This window comes from Ambystoma mexicanum, chromosome 4p, assembly GCF_040938575.1.
Source record: "Ambystoma mexicanum isolate Mex_15411 chromosome 4p, UKY_AmexF1_1, whole genome shotgun sequence".
In the NCBI taxonomy this organism is placed as follows: domain Eukaryota; kingdom Metazoa; phylum Chordata; class Amphibia; order Caudata; family Ambystomatidae; genus Ambystoma; species Ambystoma mexicanum.
In genome coordinates, this window is record NC_090927.1 from 575180844 (window position 1) to 575198314 (window position 17471).

At 47.2% G+C, this 17471-nt stretch overlaps 1 protein-coding gene across 2 annotated transcripts in view; it reads right to left on the minus strand.

Annotated features, from left to right (window-relative positions):
• LOC138453357 (glutathione S-transferase A4-like) overlaps nucleotides 1-17471 on the minus strand; it is a 386216-nt gene that overhangs the window by 175140 nt on the left and 193605 nt on the right. For both annotated transcript variants that reach the window (XM_069606111.1, XM_069606110.1), the window contains exon 4: nucleotides 7514-7646. In XM_069606111.1, the coding sequence (XP_069462212.1) occupies nucleotides 7514-7646 (133 nt within the window). The remainder of the gene's footprint in view (nucleotides 1-7513; nucleotides 7647-17471) is intronic.

Consider the following 17471-nt stretch of genomic DNA (forward strand, 5'->3'; position numbering starts at 1 on the left):
CACAAAGGGTGTGAAACCCATCTCCAAGGCAGAGGGTGCCAAACTTGTAATCGGCCTCGAAAACGTTGATGTCGTCGACGCCGAAGGCTTCGGGCGTGGCGACGAAAACAAAGGCGGAGGCCTCGAGGTCCTCGATAAAATTGGGATTCTGCTCGAGGAAGTCGACAATCTCGACGCCATCGAGGACCTGGGGATAGCCACTGGGTGTGCCGCAACCGTGACTTTCCTTGGCGTCGACGCCGGTGTCGAAGATGGCGTCGAGTCGACAGACCCGTGTGTCGAAGGTCCCTTCGACAACGGCGTCGAAGACACCGACCTCGGGGTCGACGGAACCTTCGTCGACGGAACCCTCAAAGAAGGTTTTGAGGTCATAGCTTTACTCGAGGTTTTGCGACGCGCTCGAGAAGCTTCCTTCGCCGGGTACTGCGACTCGCGGCATTTTTGACCTTCGGGTCTTTCGACCAGAGCATCGCTCTCAACAGTCTTCGAGGGGTTCGAGGCCGCTTTCTCGAAGACGCTCATCATATTTTTGCGGAATTCCTCCCATTCAGCCCGGGAACTATGTTTCGTGGGGCAAGGGATTCTCTTAGGAGAAACAGAGGAAGAGGGGGATCTTCGACGTCTCCTCTTCGAGTGCTTCGATCTCGAGGAGTGATGGGTCCCTCTCCGAGACCTGGAGCGCGAATGGTGAAGAGGAGACGAATGTCTCGACTTTGTCGAGGAAGAAGAAGCTTTTGAAGTCTTACCTTTCTCCAGCTTCCCCCTACGCTCCTTCAGGGCCTTAGCTGTCATGGACACAGTCCTCGCACTCCGAACAATGGTGTTCAGCTCCCAAACACCACAGACAAACTCTGAGGGTCAGTGACATCTTTTTCCCAGTCTCAGCATTTTTTGAAGCCGGACCGAGGGGTCGTCGGTTCCGACGAGGAAGCCATAGAGTATGGATCGAATATCTCGAGGTAAATAGGATAAATTCTCTACGAAACTGAGCAATGATATTCCGAGGCACTGAGTAAGCGCGGAAAAACGGAACTGAGCAACGGACGCTGCGCGCGGCCTTTATAGGCAGGATGACGTCGATACGGCGGCTGTCGAGGGACATCGACGCGCAGCGCCCTCTAGAGAAAAAAATTCCGAGGCCAGCAAAGCTGGAAGGAGATATCTAAGATAAGGAATACGTCGGAGGACACAATCCCTTCGAAATCAACATTTTACCAGCACTCTTCCTAGTGCTGAAAACTCTTCCCTTGTTTGCAACTGGCTATTATGTTGCTTTCTTTCACAGTTTAAGGTGTTTCCAACTGCAGTGGACTTTTCCAAATACTCTCTGCCCTTCGGGCCCAGACAATGATATAAAGCAGCTTTTTGGCATTCTATAATCATTTATAGAGCACACTGGTCCCTTAGGCATCTGTGTGCATTACAATTTTCATAGGTTACAGACAATACGGACAAATACATTTACATACTTAATCGTATTGCAGAGATATACATTTTTACAATGACTACATTAATTCTGGTTTCTTGTTGTGCTGTTGTAGGCAACCTGGAGTTCATTGGACGAATGCAGTCATAGGTCACGAGAGTGCTACCATAGCTTAGCATTAATCTTAGAGTAAAAGGAGGATATGGCTCTTGGGGAATCAGGGATAGAGTGCCATTGCTGTGCCGCCATGAATGGAAAGCTAGATCCTTGGGGATTCTAAGGCTGTTGGATTGCGCCTTTCAGATGGCTCATTCAGAAGTGCATTTGGTGAATCTATCCACAAGGTATAGTGGAGCCTTGTCAGTGAGACATTTGTGGGTAAGGTTTAGTGATGTAAGCTTAATTCTGTCATTTATGTCAAGCCAGTTGGTGGAGCGTCTCTTGTGGGAGATATGCTGAGAATTTGGGATGTCTAAGGCTTAAGGCATTATTTTGGAGTGTATGGAATTTATTAGTGTTGTGTTTGCTAGTGCCCAAGTATAGGGCATTGCAATAATCCAACTTAGATACGATTAGTGCACGTGTAATCGTAGTGCAGCTTTCAGTGGACAGGAATGGTTTGCATGCGTGGATCAGTTTACAAGTGTAACTGGTAGCAGAGGCTGTAGCGTTAACTTGTTTCAGGTTAAGTGCAGAGTCCAGATAGAAACCTAGTGTCTTAACTTCCTTAGAGACTTTGATCTTAATTCCATCAATGATGAAGGGGTTATATAGGGGAGAGACTTTATTCAGTCTATTAGTTGACTCAACGATTAAGAGCTCTGTCTTTTCGTCATTGAGGCACAATCCATGGGTGGCCAACCATTTTTTGTATGATTAAGTAGATTTATTGATCAAGGCTACATCATTGTCATGGTCTCCTTGAATAGAGATGAGAATCTGTGCGTCGTCAGCATAGTTGGTATATGAAACACCCAGATTGTCAATTATATCGAAAAGGGACTTGGTAAATATAATGTACATGGTTGGAGAGACACAGGATCCCTGTGGTACTCCACATGTAAAAGGTACATGATCTGCTGTGGAAGAGGGTGAGAATACTCATGGATCTATTATCTAGAAATGATTTTATCCATGTAGTGGCTTCATTGGAGAAGTGGGTAGCTGATTTTAGGTGGTTGCGCAGGACTTTGTGGTCAACCAAGTCAAATGCAGCGGATAAGTCCAAGAGGAGACGAATAGAAGCTTCTCCTTTGTCTTTCAGTCATCCAATTCAATTGATTCTTCTGGTGAATTGAGTACATGGGGGCCATACATTGCACAGGTGGTAAAAAAGATTTGTTCCTCCTTCATTTTTCATCACTTTCTATCACACTAGTTGCTCACCTCTGCCCAGAGGAGATAAAGTGCAACCGGCCTGTGGTGTTTGACATGGCCTCATTATCAAGGCCAAGCTGTGCAAGTTCAAAAAGGACACCTGAATGAATTTGGCCCTTTTTTTTTTTTTAATAGTTCCAGGCTGGGACACTTTACTTATTTGGTTTGCAAGTGGCCTGATGAAGCAGACGTGGCTGCATGCAGGTATGACAGGCTGGACCTTGGCCTGCCCCTTGTATTGCCATATGTTAGGGAGAATTCTCATAAATGTGCTACTTCCCTTCACCTTAGAGACCCCCAGCTACTTTGCTGGGTTTTGAGGACTTGATTTTTTTTACCTGGAGAGAGTGAGCCTTTTTTCCCCCCCACTCATGTATTTTGATGTGCGTTTTACTGTTGTGTTCTTTGATTATGGAGTTTTAGATAACTCCACTGGCATCTTTTCATTTGTGTCACACAGCACCTTCAGTGCAGTGGCACATGGATGTCTTTAGACTTCCCAAGGTTTAAATACCTTCTCTGGGATAAACTGGTTATGAGGGGAGAGATGATGCAGCTGTGGGAGTGGCCCAGAAATCCATCGTAACCTCATTGGAATGCTCTGAAAGGGAATTGGGGGAACTGAAGAACAGGGCTGACTCTTCCCCAGAACACCTGCAGAAAATAACGGAGCTGAAGCAAACCTGTCTAACACACTGGGAATCCCTGGGCAGATTGAGCTATGCAAAGCATATTGAAAGAACCCATGCCTTAGGAGACAAAGCTGGCAAACTCTTAGCCTGACTCTATAAAAGAGAGACCCCCCGAACCCCGATTTGTCATATACTCAAGCCTGACGGCACCACAGCGCACACCCAAAATGAAATTAACTCAGTTTTCTTTGACTTTTATCGCGACCTTTACTCTGAGACCTTGCCCCCCACTGACTCTGAAATTGAAGATGTCTTAGACATCGAGCTACCTAAATTAGACCCACAGTCAGCGGAGGCCCTAGACGAGCCCATTACTCCGGACGAAGTGAAGGTTGTTATTAGATCCCTACCATCGGGGAAACCCCAAGCATGGATGGCCTCCCTGGGGAGTTTTACAAGTCATATGAGGAGACCCTGGCCCCCCTGCTGACCGAGGTGTTTAACAAGGCCTACAAACGCGGTATCCTCCCCGAATCCATGAATGAGGCTGTGGTCATCCCCCTACACAAACCCGGTAAAGACGGAGCATGCTGTGGCTCATATAGGCCTCTCTCCATGCTAAATGTAGATAGTAAAATCTTGACTGCCCTATTAGCAAATGAACCTGCGCAGAAGCACTGAACTAAGATCTCAAAAATACACTGTCGCATCACTAAACGCCACTAAAGCTTTCGACTCGGTGCACTGGAAGTGGCTATATAACACCATGGAAAAAAATGGGGATAGGACCAGTCTTTTTGAAATTGACCCAATTGATCTACACCAATCCGACCGCCAGGGTGCACACGAATAAGACTTACTCCAGTAAGTGGTCCCTCCAGCGAGGCACCCGGCAGGGATGCCCACTATCCCCCCCCCCCCCATGTTATATATCACCATCGAACCTGTGGCTGCCTATCTTAGACAGGAATACGGAGATGGGGCATCGAAATTAACGGTGTGACCCACCTCGTCTCCATGTATGCTGATACATTACTGTACCTACACAATCCCGAACACCACCTGCCCTTTATCCTCGAGACCCTATCCGGATTCCACAAATGCACGGGGATCCGGGTCAATAGAGACAAGTCTCGTCTCTACCCCCTCGCCGCACTACATAACGAAGATTACAGGTCCCTGCCCCCCCCCCCCACCTAGACCTCCAATGGCAAGTGACTTCCTTCAGATACTTGGGAATCACTATACACCAGAACCCACACACTGAACACATTGTCAATACGGTCAGGGCTAAATACTCCCTCGAGAAATCTATGGAATTCTGGAGCAGACTCCCGCTCAGTGGCCGGAAGGGCGGGTCTCCTTAAAATGGTCGCACTCCCCCGCCTCTTGCACAACTTTACTAAAGTTCCTTTCAACATCCCCCCCCCCCCCTCATTCTTCAGAAACCTAAATAAACTGTGCAGGAGATTCCTCTGGCAGGGTGGCAGGCACAGGGTGGCACTAGGAACACTTCAAAGACTCTACGAGAGGGGAGGATTGAAAGCTCCCAACTATACTACCTTGCAAGTCAGCTGAGGCACGCAATGCGATGGATGGCCGATGAGTACGATGGACACTCTACTCCTTCAACCTGCTCTGCCCCGCCTACTACTCAGAGACCTGCTCTGGGTCGAGGGGAGCACAACATGGCACTGCCCATACATAGCCAAGTTGGGGATCCAGTTCTGGAAACAGGCCTGCAAAATGGTCAGAACAGACCCATACTCTCCGCAAATTCCTATAGCAGCAATTATGGCTAAATGCGCTTGGGGACATCTGGAAGTGCGCACCCAATGGGAACACTACGGGTTGGCCACGTTGGGAGACCTGGTTCAGGAACAGGAGACCTTAACGTTCACCAAGCTCAATGAGACCACCGGGCTTCCTGCAGGACAGTTCTTGCTCCATAGAGCAGTAAAGCGAGCTATGGAGGACAGATTGCCTAAGGCTGCCAACCCTGCAACGGAACTCGAGACCATAGAAACTATGTTAAACGCCGCTGAGGGTGGCCATAAAACTTCACGACTCTACGAGGCCTTGATGCAAGGTACGACTAGAAACAAACTTAAATGCAAGGTGAAATGGGAAAACAAACTGGGCCTTGAATTTGAAGACAAATAATGGGAAGAGATAACCCACTATCACAAAAAAAATTCCAGAAACGCCCGTTTACAACTCATTCAACTGTACATCACCAACAGAGCCTACCTCACGTCAGAGACTAGATTTATGATTGAGATGCCCTATTTATTATTGTGCCTTGTTTATATTGTTAAAACCAATAAAGTTCCTTAAAAAAAATAATAAGTGAGTGCCAGGCAGAAGAGCATCATATGTTGTCAAGTTGCCAACTCCTTTTCATCACAACACTATCAAAGTGCTGCATGGAAATTAGGAAAAGATTACTGATACAGGGCCAACATACCCACTTTCTTATGTTGCATTTTTGGATAGTCTAATAATGTATTAAGTAAAGTCTCAATGGATCCAATCAGAATGATATACAGCCAATTTAATTCTTCCTAATCTCATAAAAATCTGCTTTCTCAAACCCTAAATCCTGCAGAATACGATAACCTGCAAATAGTTTCATCGTTTTGCTCATATAAAACCACCAAATCTCTGGGGTGGGGGGTCCATCATTTTTTGAAGGAGCAGTAGGCATTTCCATCTAGCTCTTGCAAGCATAGATTTCAGGCCAAGTTTATAGCGAATTGCCACCACAGAGGTGCAATACACAACCCTCAATACCCATCTCCAAATTAAGACCGCCAGATCATTGAATTTGTCAAGCACTCAAGGCTGCATAAGGTCTACTCCATAGAACTTGGTACCACTTTTCCCTCATAAGATTTAGCCAAGGGCAAAAGCGAGAATTTCCCATATTTACAGCTTATTTTACTCATCTGCCCGGCAAGGGCAATTGCTTTAATCTTGAAGAATTCCTTAATATGATGCTTACAAGGTTTACCAATTATCAGGAAGCCCAAATTAAGTTATCCACTGTATCCAACCATAAATGATTTACATTCCATTTGAAGTTAACCACTCGCCTAGGAGCTGTAAAATGAATTTATGTATTATCAGCATTGACTTTAAAACCGTTGACATTTGCATAAGTAGCAAATGCTCCAATCAGTCTTAGAAGACCAATACAACTTCTTTTACCAGTCGCGTTACATCAACAGCATACTCTGCCATTGGCTCCCAGACCGTCGACATCATCATAAGTGTCCTGAGGGCAGGAAGAACAGAAGCTCCTCCTTGAAAGCCACGACCATAACCTCCCACTCTGGACAATGTCAGCTGCCCGAAGACAATTGAAGACTAATATCCTTGCCACAAGCACAGTGCCTTCATGTGTACTTCACTCTGAATCGGAGTCACCATGGCCCAAGTTCTGCATCATTCATCGCGATTTCCAGGGCCAATACAGTGCCCTGGGTGGTGGGACCGAAATGGGGGCAGTGATCGGGATCCTCAGCTGCTCCACCACAGCATGTACAACAGGTTCTCAGACCGCTCGTCACAGGTGTCTATGGTATTATGAAGCCTCATGGGTAGTAAGCAGAGTAGTAAGGAGCAAGACTCTAATATGATAGTTATTTCTTACTTTATTGGTTACAGGCCAAGTGCAGACTTGGTCCCTGCCCAGACATCCTGGACCCATGCTTGTGCCTCCAACTGTCACTAGTGGAACCTTAACCCAGCAGTGTTCCACTAGTGACCTAAACTGTGAAATCACACCCATGTTGCCTAGACACAACATATTCCTATATGTAGATCCGAAAGTCTAATTTCATTTACTTAAAGATATTTTAAACATCCTATTTGAAATGTGTGCTGCAAATTTGATTGTAAACCCCTACGACATGTCCCCTTTTGAAAAGTATAAAGTGCGTGTGTTAAAATTGTGGGCATGTGTCGCTCTTGCAAATGTCGCAATGAAGCTACAATATTTTCTTTTTAAAACAAAGCAAGAAATCCAGTTTTTGTTCGAAAATATCCCTAGTACAAGAATATTAAGTGAACTTACAACACTCTCTCCTTAATGTCCTTCCCATAAAGATTGTATTTCGCTGCAATGTATCTGAGAATAGCCCTCGTTTGCACGATTTTCAGTCCATCGATCTCCACCAACGGGACTTGCGCAAACAGCAAATCTCCACCTTGTAAAAAAAAAAATATATATATATATATATATATATAAATACAATTTTTTTAAAACACTACGTGTAAAAAACTGTTATAACAACTGAAATGTACAACAAAAGAGAAACCGGTATTGGAAAACCAGAAGTGGTTTGTTTTCTCACAGTTATAGTGCTCAAGTGTTTCCAGGTCGTCTTTACGTTCTGAGACTTGCAGGTTTGCTTTTTACTGTTTTAAATCCCAGAATGAACATACAAAACAGGAATAGATTACTTGCTCATCCCTGGCATGTGGAACTTGGGAACCGTGCACACACTTAGATATGGAGAAGGAGATGGGGCTGTTGGGGGAGGGGAGGGTAGCAGAACCTCTCCCACAAGTAGCTCGCTGTGGCCCATGAGGTTGCAGTAAAAGTCTATTACATAAGTACTACACAACAAATCAATCCATCCTCAAGCACGAGAGGTGGGACAGAGACCACCCGAAGAGTTTGTTATGTCTGCTCATCAATGCTGCATGCCATGAATGCAGCAAGAATGTTTATTGCAAGAGAAATGTCTCCACATGATGCTAAATGTCATCTAGCAGCATGCACCACAAGAGGACAATTTGAAGGGAGATGGGCAACATTATGATGGTGATGAAGACACTTTCCCATACGACGATACATATATGAAGACAAAAAGAATAGAAAGTGGATTGGGTGGACCAAAAAAAAAAAAAAAAAAACTGTATCCATCCCAATTTGGAGAAAAGATACAAACTGTTTATATGAAGAGGGCGAATTGCTGAGAGCCAGGATACTTGGGAGGGAGCAAAGCTGTTGGTGTATGGGCGTGCAGCAAACTGACCAATATCATGCCCTGCATATGTATTGAAGAAAGAGTCCACAGAATGCAAAAGGTGAACAATGAATGACTGGAATCATGGGTCAAGTATGCAAAACTATTAACATGGGTTGACAATGAAGCAGGACTAGTGCCTATATTACAATTGAAGAGTGCAACAACCTGTTTAAAGAATGATGGCAAGGTCTGTGGAGAAACAATTGAAGTACCAGGAATGAATGGAGGAACTCCAGTCCTGATGGATATTGGGCCTGTGGATCCAGAGCCTACATACGGCTGCCTAAAGATTGGGGAGGAGTGTGCTCCATTCTAAATGTACATGTCCCAGCACTAGTGATTCCGAAAAGGGCCTTCATATCGAAGAGTTTCAGAAAATGAATGAACATAACATATCATTCCATCTTCGCCGACTAAAAAGAGAATTATTTCTCATCTAAATCAAAGTCTTATGAAGATATTCCTGATGAACACAAGTTATTCAGCAAGACCGCTATGATAATGACATCCATCTTCATACCAGGACTTCAAGCTGCAGTACAACGCCAAGTGCTTGAAGATCACTAGGTGGGAATTGCTGCAGACGATCAATGCAACAATAAAAGGATTCAATGCAATGAAAAAAAAGAATGGAGAGCTGTAACGCTCACCTGGTATCCACAGGGATGTCACTCAGCCTGTTCTGACCTCTTACGACCTCGAACCCTTCCCTGGAGTCTACTCGACTGGAGACTGGGCCTGAAACACAGGATTGGTAGAGTTTAACTCCCTATTGTCTGTGCTTGAGCCCCTTCTTCCCCGGGGTCCAACCCTTCCCTTTGATCCACAGCTCACCTTGTTTTCTTGGAAAGTGTGCTCTCCATCCTGCTTTCAGCGCAGGGGCGCGTTGATTGATTTGGGCTCGTTGCTGCCAAGTTACTTCACTAGCAAGAGTCCGACAGGTTAGTATAATGAGTCTTTTGAACAGTTCAACTTCATTTCTTTCCTTCCTTAGATGATGGCCGCCATCCGGGGATGGCGACATGCTGCTGAGATGAGTAGCGCTGAAGGCGAGTGAGAGCATGATGCGCGATGCGAACCTTTCGTATTTGTATTGAACTGAGTTCTTTTTCTGTGTCTTTTAGGTGCCGCAACGTTTTCAACGTGGATGCCGGTTATGAAGAAGACATGCAGTGAGTAAGCGCGGTATGCGGCGCCTCTAGATGTTTCCACGCTAACCTGGCGTGTCTTTTCCCTCTTGCAGATAGATGAGACATTCCGGAGACAGAGTTCCCCCAGAGCGGCTGGGATTCAGGTAAGCGTTTGAAGCTCGTACAGTCTTTAAAAATAAGCGAAGATTTGCTGAATGCTTACTAATGCCTTTTTTCTGTTCCTTCCCCTAGGAAGCGGCGTGCCGGGATGGGAATGACGCCGCCGAAGATGCCCGCAGAACAGAAGGAGCGATGAATGATGGGCAGAAGCGCTGCAAGGTAAGGCTGTTCCTAACTGTTCTTGCAGGAGCTGAGCGCAGAAGAAAGATGCAGGCCTACTGGATACCGATCCGAACACGGTGAGTGACACGCTGCAGGTGCAGAAAACAAAGCATGTTTCTGGGCGTGGCTTAAATGGTCTCTGGGTATCCCAGGTGTCTCTGGGCTAACCACACCCAAAAGGCTAGACTGCACCTGCAGTTCTGGGAACCGAAATATGTGGGGGCATCCATCTTGTCCCCATCAATGCACTACAAGTCCAATCCCCAATGTTATCCTATGGGAGTGAGTGAGTCTGGTGCCACAAGCGCCAAGTCTGACTCCAAGTGGGTCTTTGGAGGGATGGAGAGACCCTTGAGGGCCATGTAGGTGATTGTGGCCTGGCTCCAGCCTGACATCTTGGAGGGCTGGAATCACGACAGAGCCATCAGACTGATGACTCCAGAACAGGTATGTTCTGGATCCAATATCATCAATGGAAGGAGGCGTTTGTGCCAAGGTCGGGCCTTATTGCTCAGCAATGGAAGGAGGCGTTTGTGCCAAGGTCGGGCCTTATTGCTGTACATTTAAACCATATCATGGAGAAAATGGGACACCGACAGAGGCAATAATGAGGTTAATGACCCTTGCATACAAAAATAGAAGCCAACGCTTATGAGACAAATGGTTTTCATCCCTGTTTTCATGGATCCCATCTTGGTTGGCAAATGCTTTCAAACTACTTGGAGAAATACAAGTGCCGGTACTGCTAGGATTCGGTCTCTGGATCATTTTGGGACAATGCAAGCAAACAGCCACACAGCTATTGGGAGAAAGGTGATTGACATTAACAGTGGCACTGGAGAGAAGACGCAGACTGAAGAAAGTACTCGAGAAAATAGCAAAGAGCTGTTACACTTCCAGGAATAAGGTTTTACTATTCCAAGATCGGTATAGATATGTGGCACAATGGATATTCTGTTCACCCGCAGTGAATTGTCACTACAGTACCTGGAGTGTGGATGGGCACAAAGAATGCGGGTCACCTGAGGGGGTGGGGGGATGAATATATGGGTCCCAAAGAAAATATGAGATGGTGGAAGAAGATGAAGCAGGAATTGCGGACAAAGAGGAAAAGAGCATGGTCGAATTTTCAACCAGAGGGGGGAATGCAGAGGAGCAGGTGGAGGCCTCTTCTCTAGTCCCTGCCCTTTCACCACCGTCCTACTGGAGTAGCAGACTAAGGGCTACCATTGGGAATTCATGCACAATTTTATGTGACATGTCCATACTACATCGATTGAAAGCAGTATTTTATGGTCTTCCTGTGGTCTGTCTGAGAATTACTGCTAACTAGCACAGAAAAGACGCGTCAAGGTGCTAGAGCACACACCCAGCTGCCTCTGCTTCACCACACAGTGCAGATATCTCTTGTTGTAGACGACTGGTGGGATTCAATACAAGTTTCGTGTAATGCATTAGATTGTTCAAGAGTAAAAATGCTTTTGCCTCATATGCCTTCATGTCCCCCAGTACCACCCCTCACCTTTATGGACTGGCTTCATGACCATGTTGGTGGTGTCATTCTGTAAGGACTAAAGTGCTGCCCTTTCTATGTACATTAAGTTGTCTATGGCAACATTTTCAGCCCTACCTTCCTAGATCACTTTCCTGAGACTGCTATTCTCAAAACAAAGGATCCCAGGAGAGATACATGTCTGTGGTGGTTGAAATGAAGAAGGGAGCTATAATCATGTCACATTCTCTTTGGAATCATACATTGTGTCGGTAAAAAACATTTTAGTCTAATGGACCTGAAAAATCTTTGTAGCTCAACTTCTGTTTCAAACAAAACAAAACTGGGCCCTGTGTTAAGAACTTCCATCTTGTCATGGGCTTGTATATGGAGATAAACTTGCTGCTGTTGCTGGCCTTGCTCTCGGTGCCATTGCTTGGTTCTCATGCCATATCCGCCGTGGCTGCAATTCGACTGGTTCCTGCCTCATCTCCCTCTTACCTGAAAAAACTGCTGGGGTTGCAAGGATTGTGCTTAAGTGAACGGGGTTGTGGCTTGTGTATCCTCATCCCTTTCACTCCTGCTGTAGCTTGCACTGGTCTCTGAGAAGGCCACAAAGCATTTCCTTCTTGGATTATTGGTGTGGGGTGCCCCTCCCCAATTTTGTTAAGATCATCATAATAGTCTGGATGAAGATATGGGTAGGTTCTCTCCCCTTTGTAGTTTGGCAGATCTTTGAATTTCCACATTTTTCTTTCAAGGTTAAACCCACCCAGCTTAGATTTTTGACCAATAGGAGATTTACCCAACACTACACTTGCATTGTACATCTTCCCGCCACAGATTGAGCAGATGTTTTGAAAGTACACCAGTAGAACAAGGTTTTACCAGCATGCAGGACATCTAATGCCACAAGAGAAGAGCGAGCCGTTCAATGACATGCCCCTTCAATAAGTGATCTTTTAACAATAAAAAAGTGGCACGAGTACGATTCTGCAGACCTATGCAGCAGCAGTAATCAACAAATGATGCAATCAAGTATTCCATTTCACCTTTTCTTTCATGAATCCAGGGTGTGCAGTATGTCAAACGCCCTGGAAGCCTTGTGGCTTGCACAAATGAAAGGGGAGTCCATTTTAAATCAAAGCTTTTTTTAATTGATTTTTTGCAGAAGTGGAGCCAGTAACACGTTCTAGTGATACTCCTTTTTGTGGTTAAGGGAACACAGTGTTGACGATCTATCACTAGCTACAATTTAGTCACAAATTAATTGACCCATGGCGCAGTGTAAAAGTCCATTGTATTTTATGAAAAACTCAGCTGCTAAGAAACCTAAGAAAACAAAGCAGAGGATACAGTTTTTTGTATAGTGCCGATGAAGGCCTAATCGCAAAAGAGAAGGCTCCCAACCATGTTGTAAGGGAGAACCAAGAAATCCGTGGGCCGAAACACAGCAGTGTCAACATTTTTGTTTCAAACATCGTATGAGATGACATTTGATGATATCAGAAGTGTGTAGGTGTATGCAAGAACAGTAGATGATTTAAGAATGTTCTAATGCAAACAGTGTTACATCTGTAAGGAATAAGTTACTTACCTGTAACTGTTCTCCAGCATGGGTCTGGCATGGATTCACTTGCTCATGAATATTCCCCGTCGTCAGGCTGGGAATCCTTGGTAAAGAAAATATTCAGTATCAGTTTTGTTTCTGCTCTGTCTTTCTTAGTAGTAACCAATCACTGATCTCAAGGTCCTACTGCCCCCAGCCAATGACTGCCCTCTCCCTAAGCCCCTCCCCTGGCAGCCATCCTCAGATTTGGTAGCACCTAAAGTGGCAGTATGACCAATTGAAGAGGGGAAGGAGGGAGGGTTTGCATGTGAATCCATGCCAGACCCATGCTGTAGAACAGGTAAGTAACTTGTTCCTTCTCCAGCATGGGGTCTGGCATGGATTCACATGCTCATGAATATAAGAACAGCAGTACACACATGCACAACCACGGGAGGTGGCAAAAGGCTCAACATTAAGCATTACATAAACTCAACATCAAGCAACTCTTACCTCCTCACCAGGCCCACCTTCAGGCGAACAGGTTGCGCAGCACTGCTTGGCCGACTCTGGACTCCTCCCTGGAATCCCGGTCGACGCAGTAGAATCTCGTGAAGGTGTGCGTCGACCTCCACGTAGCAGCCCTGCAGATGTCCAGCAGAGGCACACCAGACAAGAACGCCATAGTAGCAGCGATCGCTCTGGTCGAATGGGCTCTCGGACGGCCGGTGTTAGGGAGAATTCTCTGTAAAGGCTAATTTCCCAAACCTAGTAAGTCCCCCAGCAGCTTTGCTGGATTTTTGGGGTTTATTTGTTTCTCCTGCTAAGAGCGAGACTCTTTTCCTCCCACTCTTAGACATGATTTGAGGTGTTCCTTTGACTTTGTATGCGTTTTATGGGCTATGGGGTCCTTTACCCCATAGGGCTTCATATGTTTTTGGTATGTGGGTTACACTGCACCCTCCATGCCGTAACCCAGGGGTGTCGTAGCGACCCCCAAACATAGACTCCATACCCTGGGACTGACTGTCTCCCAGTGCATGTAAAGTCACCATTGGCTTTACTAGACTCAAATTGTGAACAGAACCAGTACAAACCATCATATTGTGGATGTACAGGTCGGGGCAATTCGATTGCCACGGGGTCTGTTCGAGGGGGCACTGTCCAGTCCCCCCCCTGACCGAGTTTTGGCTGGTGGCAGTGGATACTACTTTTATATATATTCGACCACGAATATATTCCTATGGGATTTTCCCATTGTTCGAGGCTACCACTTTTTAAAATAGCCTCAAACATACCGCCGGTTTATTAAATTAATATAAATTCACCGGTTGGTATTTTTTGCCGAAACTTGCTTCCAAAATGGCGTTTGTGTTCGCTTCTGTGACTCCAACCTAAGTCGAGCCCTTTGTTCCACTTTTTGGCGGGCTTCTCCACAGAAGCCTCCAAAAGTGGTGGCACTCTGTCTGGGTACCACAGGGGGTGTGGGAGGAAGTTTAGGTACCCTGGACTGAGTTGCCTTGGCAACTCAAGTCGCACTCGTGTGATTGGCCCAAGTGAGCATGTTTGATTGACAGCTAGGCTGAATGAATGGGGGTTTTCTGCATAAAAGCTGGGCTTCGGGGACTGGAACTTCAGAAGTCGCCACAGGACCTAAAGAATCCGAAGAGGGAGAAGCTGAGCCGACCTGCAACGACGACACCACCGGTGGAGCCCTGCTGAACCGTCTCACCACTTTTCCCGACGACAGAGGAGATCTCCAGCCCGGAGAGTCTTCCTTTGACTGGTGGGGATAACCAGTTTGCCCGTCTTTTCGCCTTCCCGGATCATCTCGTGGCTGCCTTGCCTGTGCCAAGCACCCCGGCAACCGGGATACCACGGTTTTTACACTACCGCGAATAAAAGGGTCTTACCTTTTAACCGGAGAACTCCACGGCTGGTTTCTTCCCTGGCAGTGCAACGACATCCAGCTTTCCTCCATGTCGAGACCATCTCTTCCTCTGGACGACGCTGTGACTTGCACCTGCTGCCAGGAACAACTGCCCCCGCTGGAGGATCCTCTCCACTTTGAAGATACTGTGTCCGCCTGGCCTCCCTCGCAACGGTCTGTGTGGGATGACTCTTAAAGCCTCCACTTACCGCTTGGGTTGGCCCTAGGCTGGCTAACTGAACTTTTCTGAACTCCCTTCAAGACTTCAGCTGTGTGATCTTGGGCGCATTGGTGCTCTGTTCTCTCTAAGTAGACTTCACTTCCCTGCCTTGCTGGGTGCTTCTAAAGTATTGTGTTGTGCGCTTTTCCTAACTTCTGCTTTTTTCCTCCCTTTTTCTTAACTTATTGGAGTGCCATCTTTAGTTAAGTGCTCAGCTCTGTCTGGAAATAAGTGGTGTTAACTAAGACTTGTCTAATAAGGAATAAGGGATGTACATCTAGTAATAGTGACTGTTGAATTTACTTACCTCTTTTTGTGCTAGTGTAATTTACAAGTGCATCTTTAAATAAATATATACTTTTACACCAAAGCTCTGGTCAGTGTTTGTTTGTGCTGCTGTGTCTCTGTACCTATTGTGTATACTCTGCATACTGCCCGACTCATCTTGAGCGAAGACTGACTGCTCAGCCACAGCTACCAGGTAAATCTGGGTGGTACAGACTGCTACCAAATGGGTTTACTGCCAACCACCTGTAGTCCTAAATCTTTTGCAGTGGTCCCCAAGGGAACTGCACAGGTTTCTGCCTAACAGCCGGGCAATGGTCGGTTGGCCAACCGATGGCAGTGCATGATGCAGCCGGAGAGCCATCTGGAAATGGAAGCCTTCGAGAGAGCCTTCCCTTGGTTCACAGGTCCAAAGTTCACAAACAGCTGTGATGTCTTCCGAAAACTCTTCGTTCGGTCCACGTAGAACTTCAGCGCTCTAGCTACATCCAGCGAGTGCAAAGTCCTCTCGGCCGGCGACGAAGGCGACGGAAAGAAAACTGGCAACACCAAGGGATTGTTAAGATGGAAGTCCGACGGCACCTTGGGCATGAAAGTGGGGTGCGTCCTCAGCACCACCCTCGTCTCGTGAAAAGTCAAGTATGGAGGCTTGCCGGATAGGGCTTGAATCTCCACACGTCGTGCGTAGGTGATGGCCACAAGGAACGCTGTCTTTCATGACAGGAACTTCAACTGAGCCGAATGCAAGGGCTCGAATGGTGGCCCCATGAGCCTGGTCAGCACCATGTTGAGCTCCCACACCGGGGCTGGAGCCTTCACCGGCGGGAACGATCGGAACAGTCCCTTCATAAATTCCTTCACCAGTCGATGAGACTACAAGAACGGCTGTCCTGTAGTTCTGGTGTATCGGGAGATCGCTGCCAGATGTATCTTGATGGAAGCGTGAGCTAGTCCAGCTTTGGCCAGCGACAGTAGGTATGGTAGCACTTGAGGTGCCGCAATCCGTAGAGGGTTGATCTTCTGTGCACGGCACCAGACAGAAACTCTTCCACTTATGTCCGTAGCACGAGGGTTGAGGACACCCTGGTCTTTGCAAGAACCTCTCTGCAGTCAGCCGGGATATCGTACCCTCCAAACTCTAGTGCTGCAGGAGCCAGGCCTGCAAGCTCAGCGACGGGTCGTGATGAAGAATGGCCCCTCTTTCTGAAGAGAAGATCTGCATCCGTCGACAGCTTGACTGGTGGGGATGCTGAGAGGTCCATAAGGTCCGGGAACCAGATCTGTCTCAACCACGCCGGAGCGATGAGGATCATCCTGCACTGGGACCTCTTGAGCTGGCTGATGAGTCGAAGCAACAGCGGTGGCAATGGAGGAAATTCATACAGGAACAGGCCGTCCCAGGGGACAGAGTGTCGCCCATGCTCCTCGGCTGAGGAAACCTGCTGGCGAACCTCTGGCACTTGGAGTTCGCCGCCGCGAACAGGTCGATCTGGGGTTTGCCCCATTGTTGGAAGAGCTGATCCACTTGATCCTGGCGTAATTCCCACTCGTGGCACGAGTGCAGCTCCCTGCTGAGTGAGTTGGCGATGGTGCTTTTTATTCCTGCCAGATGGAAGGGAACCAGAAACATCCCCTGGGCGGACGCCCAGTGCCACAGATCCTGGGCCTCCTTGGATAGGGCTGGGGATCTGGTGTCACCCTGCTTCCGGATGTAGAACATCGTGGTGGTGTTGTCGGTGAAGATCCTCACGACCTTGCCCTTGAGGGACGGGAGGAACAACTTTAGCGCCCAAAACACGGCGCAGAGCTCCAAGATGTTGATGTGGAGAGACCACTCCTCCGGGAGCCAAAGGACTCTGCGTGGAGATCTCCGGTGTGCGCACCCCATCCCTCCAGGGATGCCTCCGTCGTCACCGTCTCCTGATGTGCTGGGGTCTGGAAGTCCGAAAACCTTGTTGAGCGGGATCCTGTCTTCGAAGCTGCCCGCCGCTTCCATCCAGCGGGCGTTGAGGAACTCCTGTAGAGGATGCATCCGTAGGCTGCACAGGC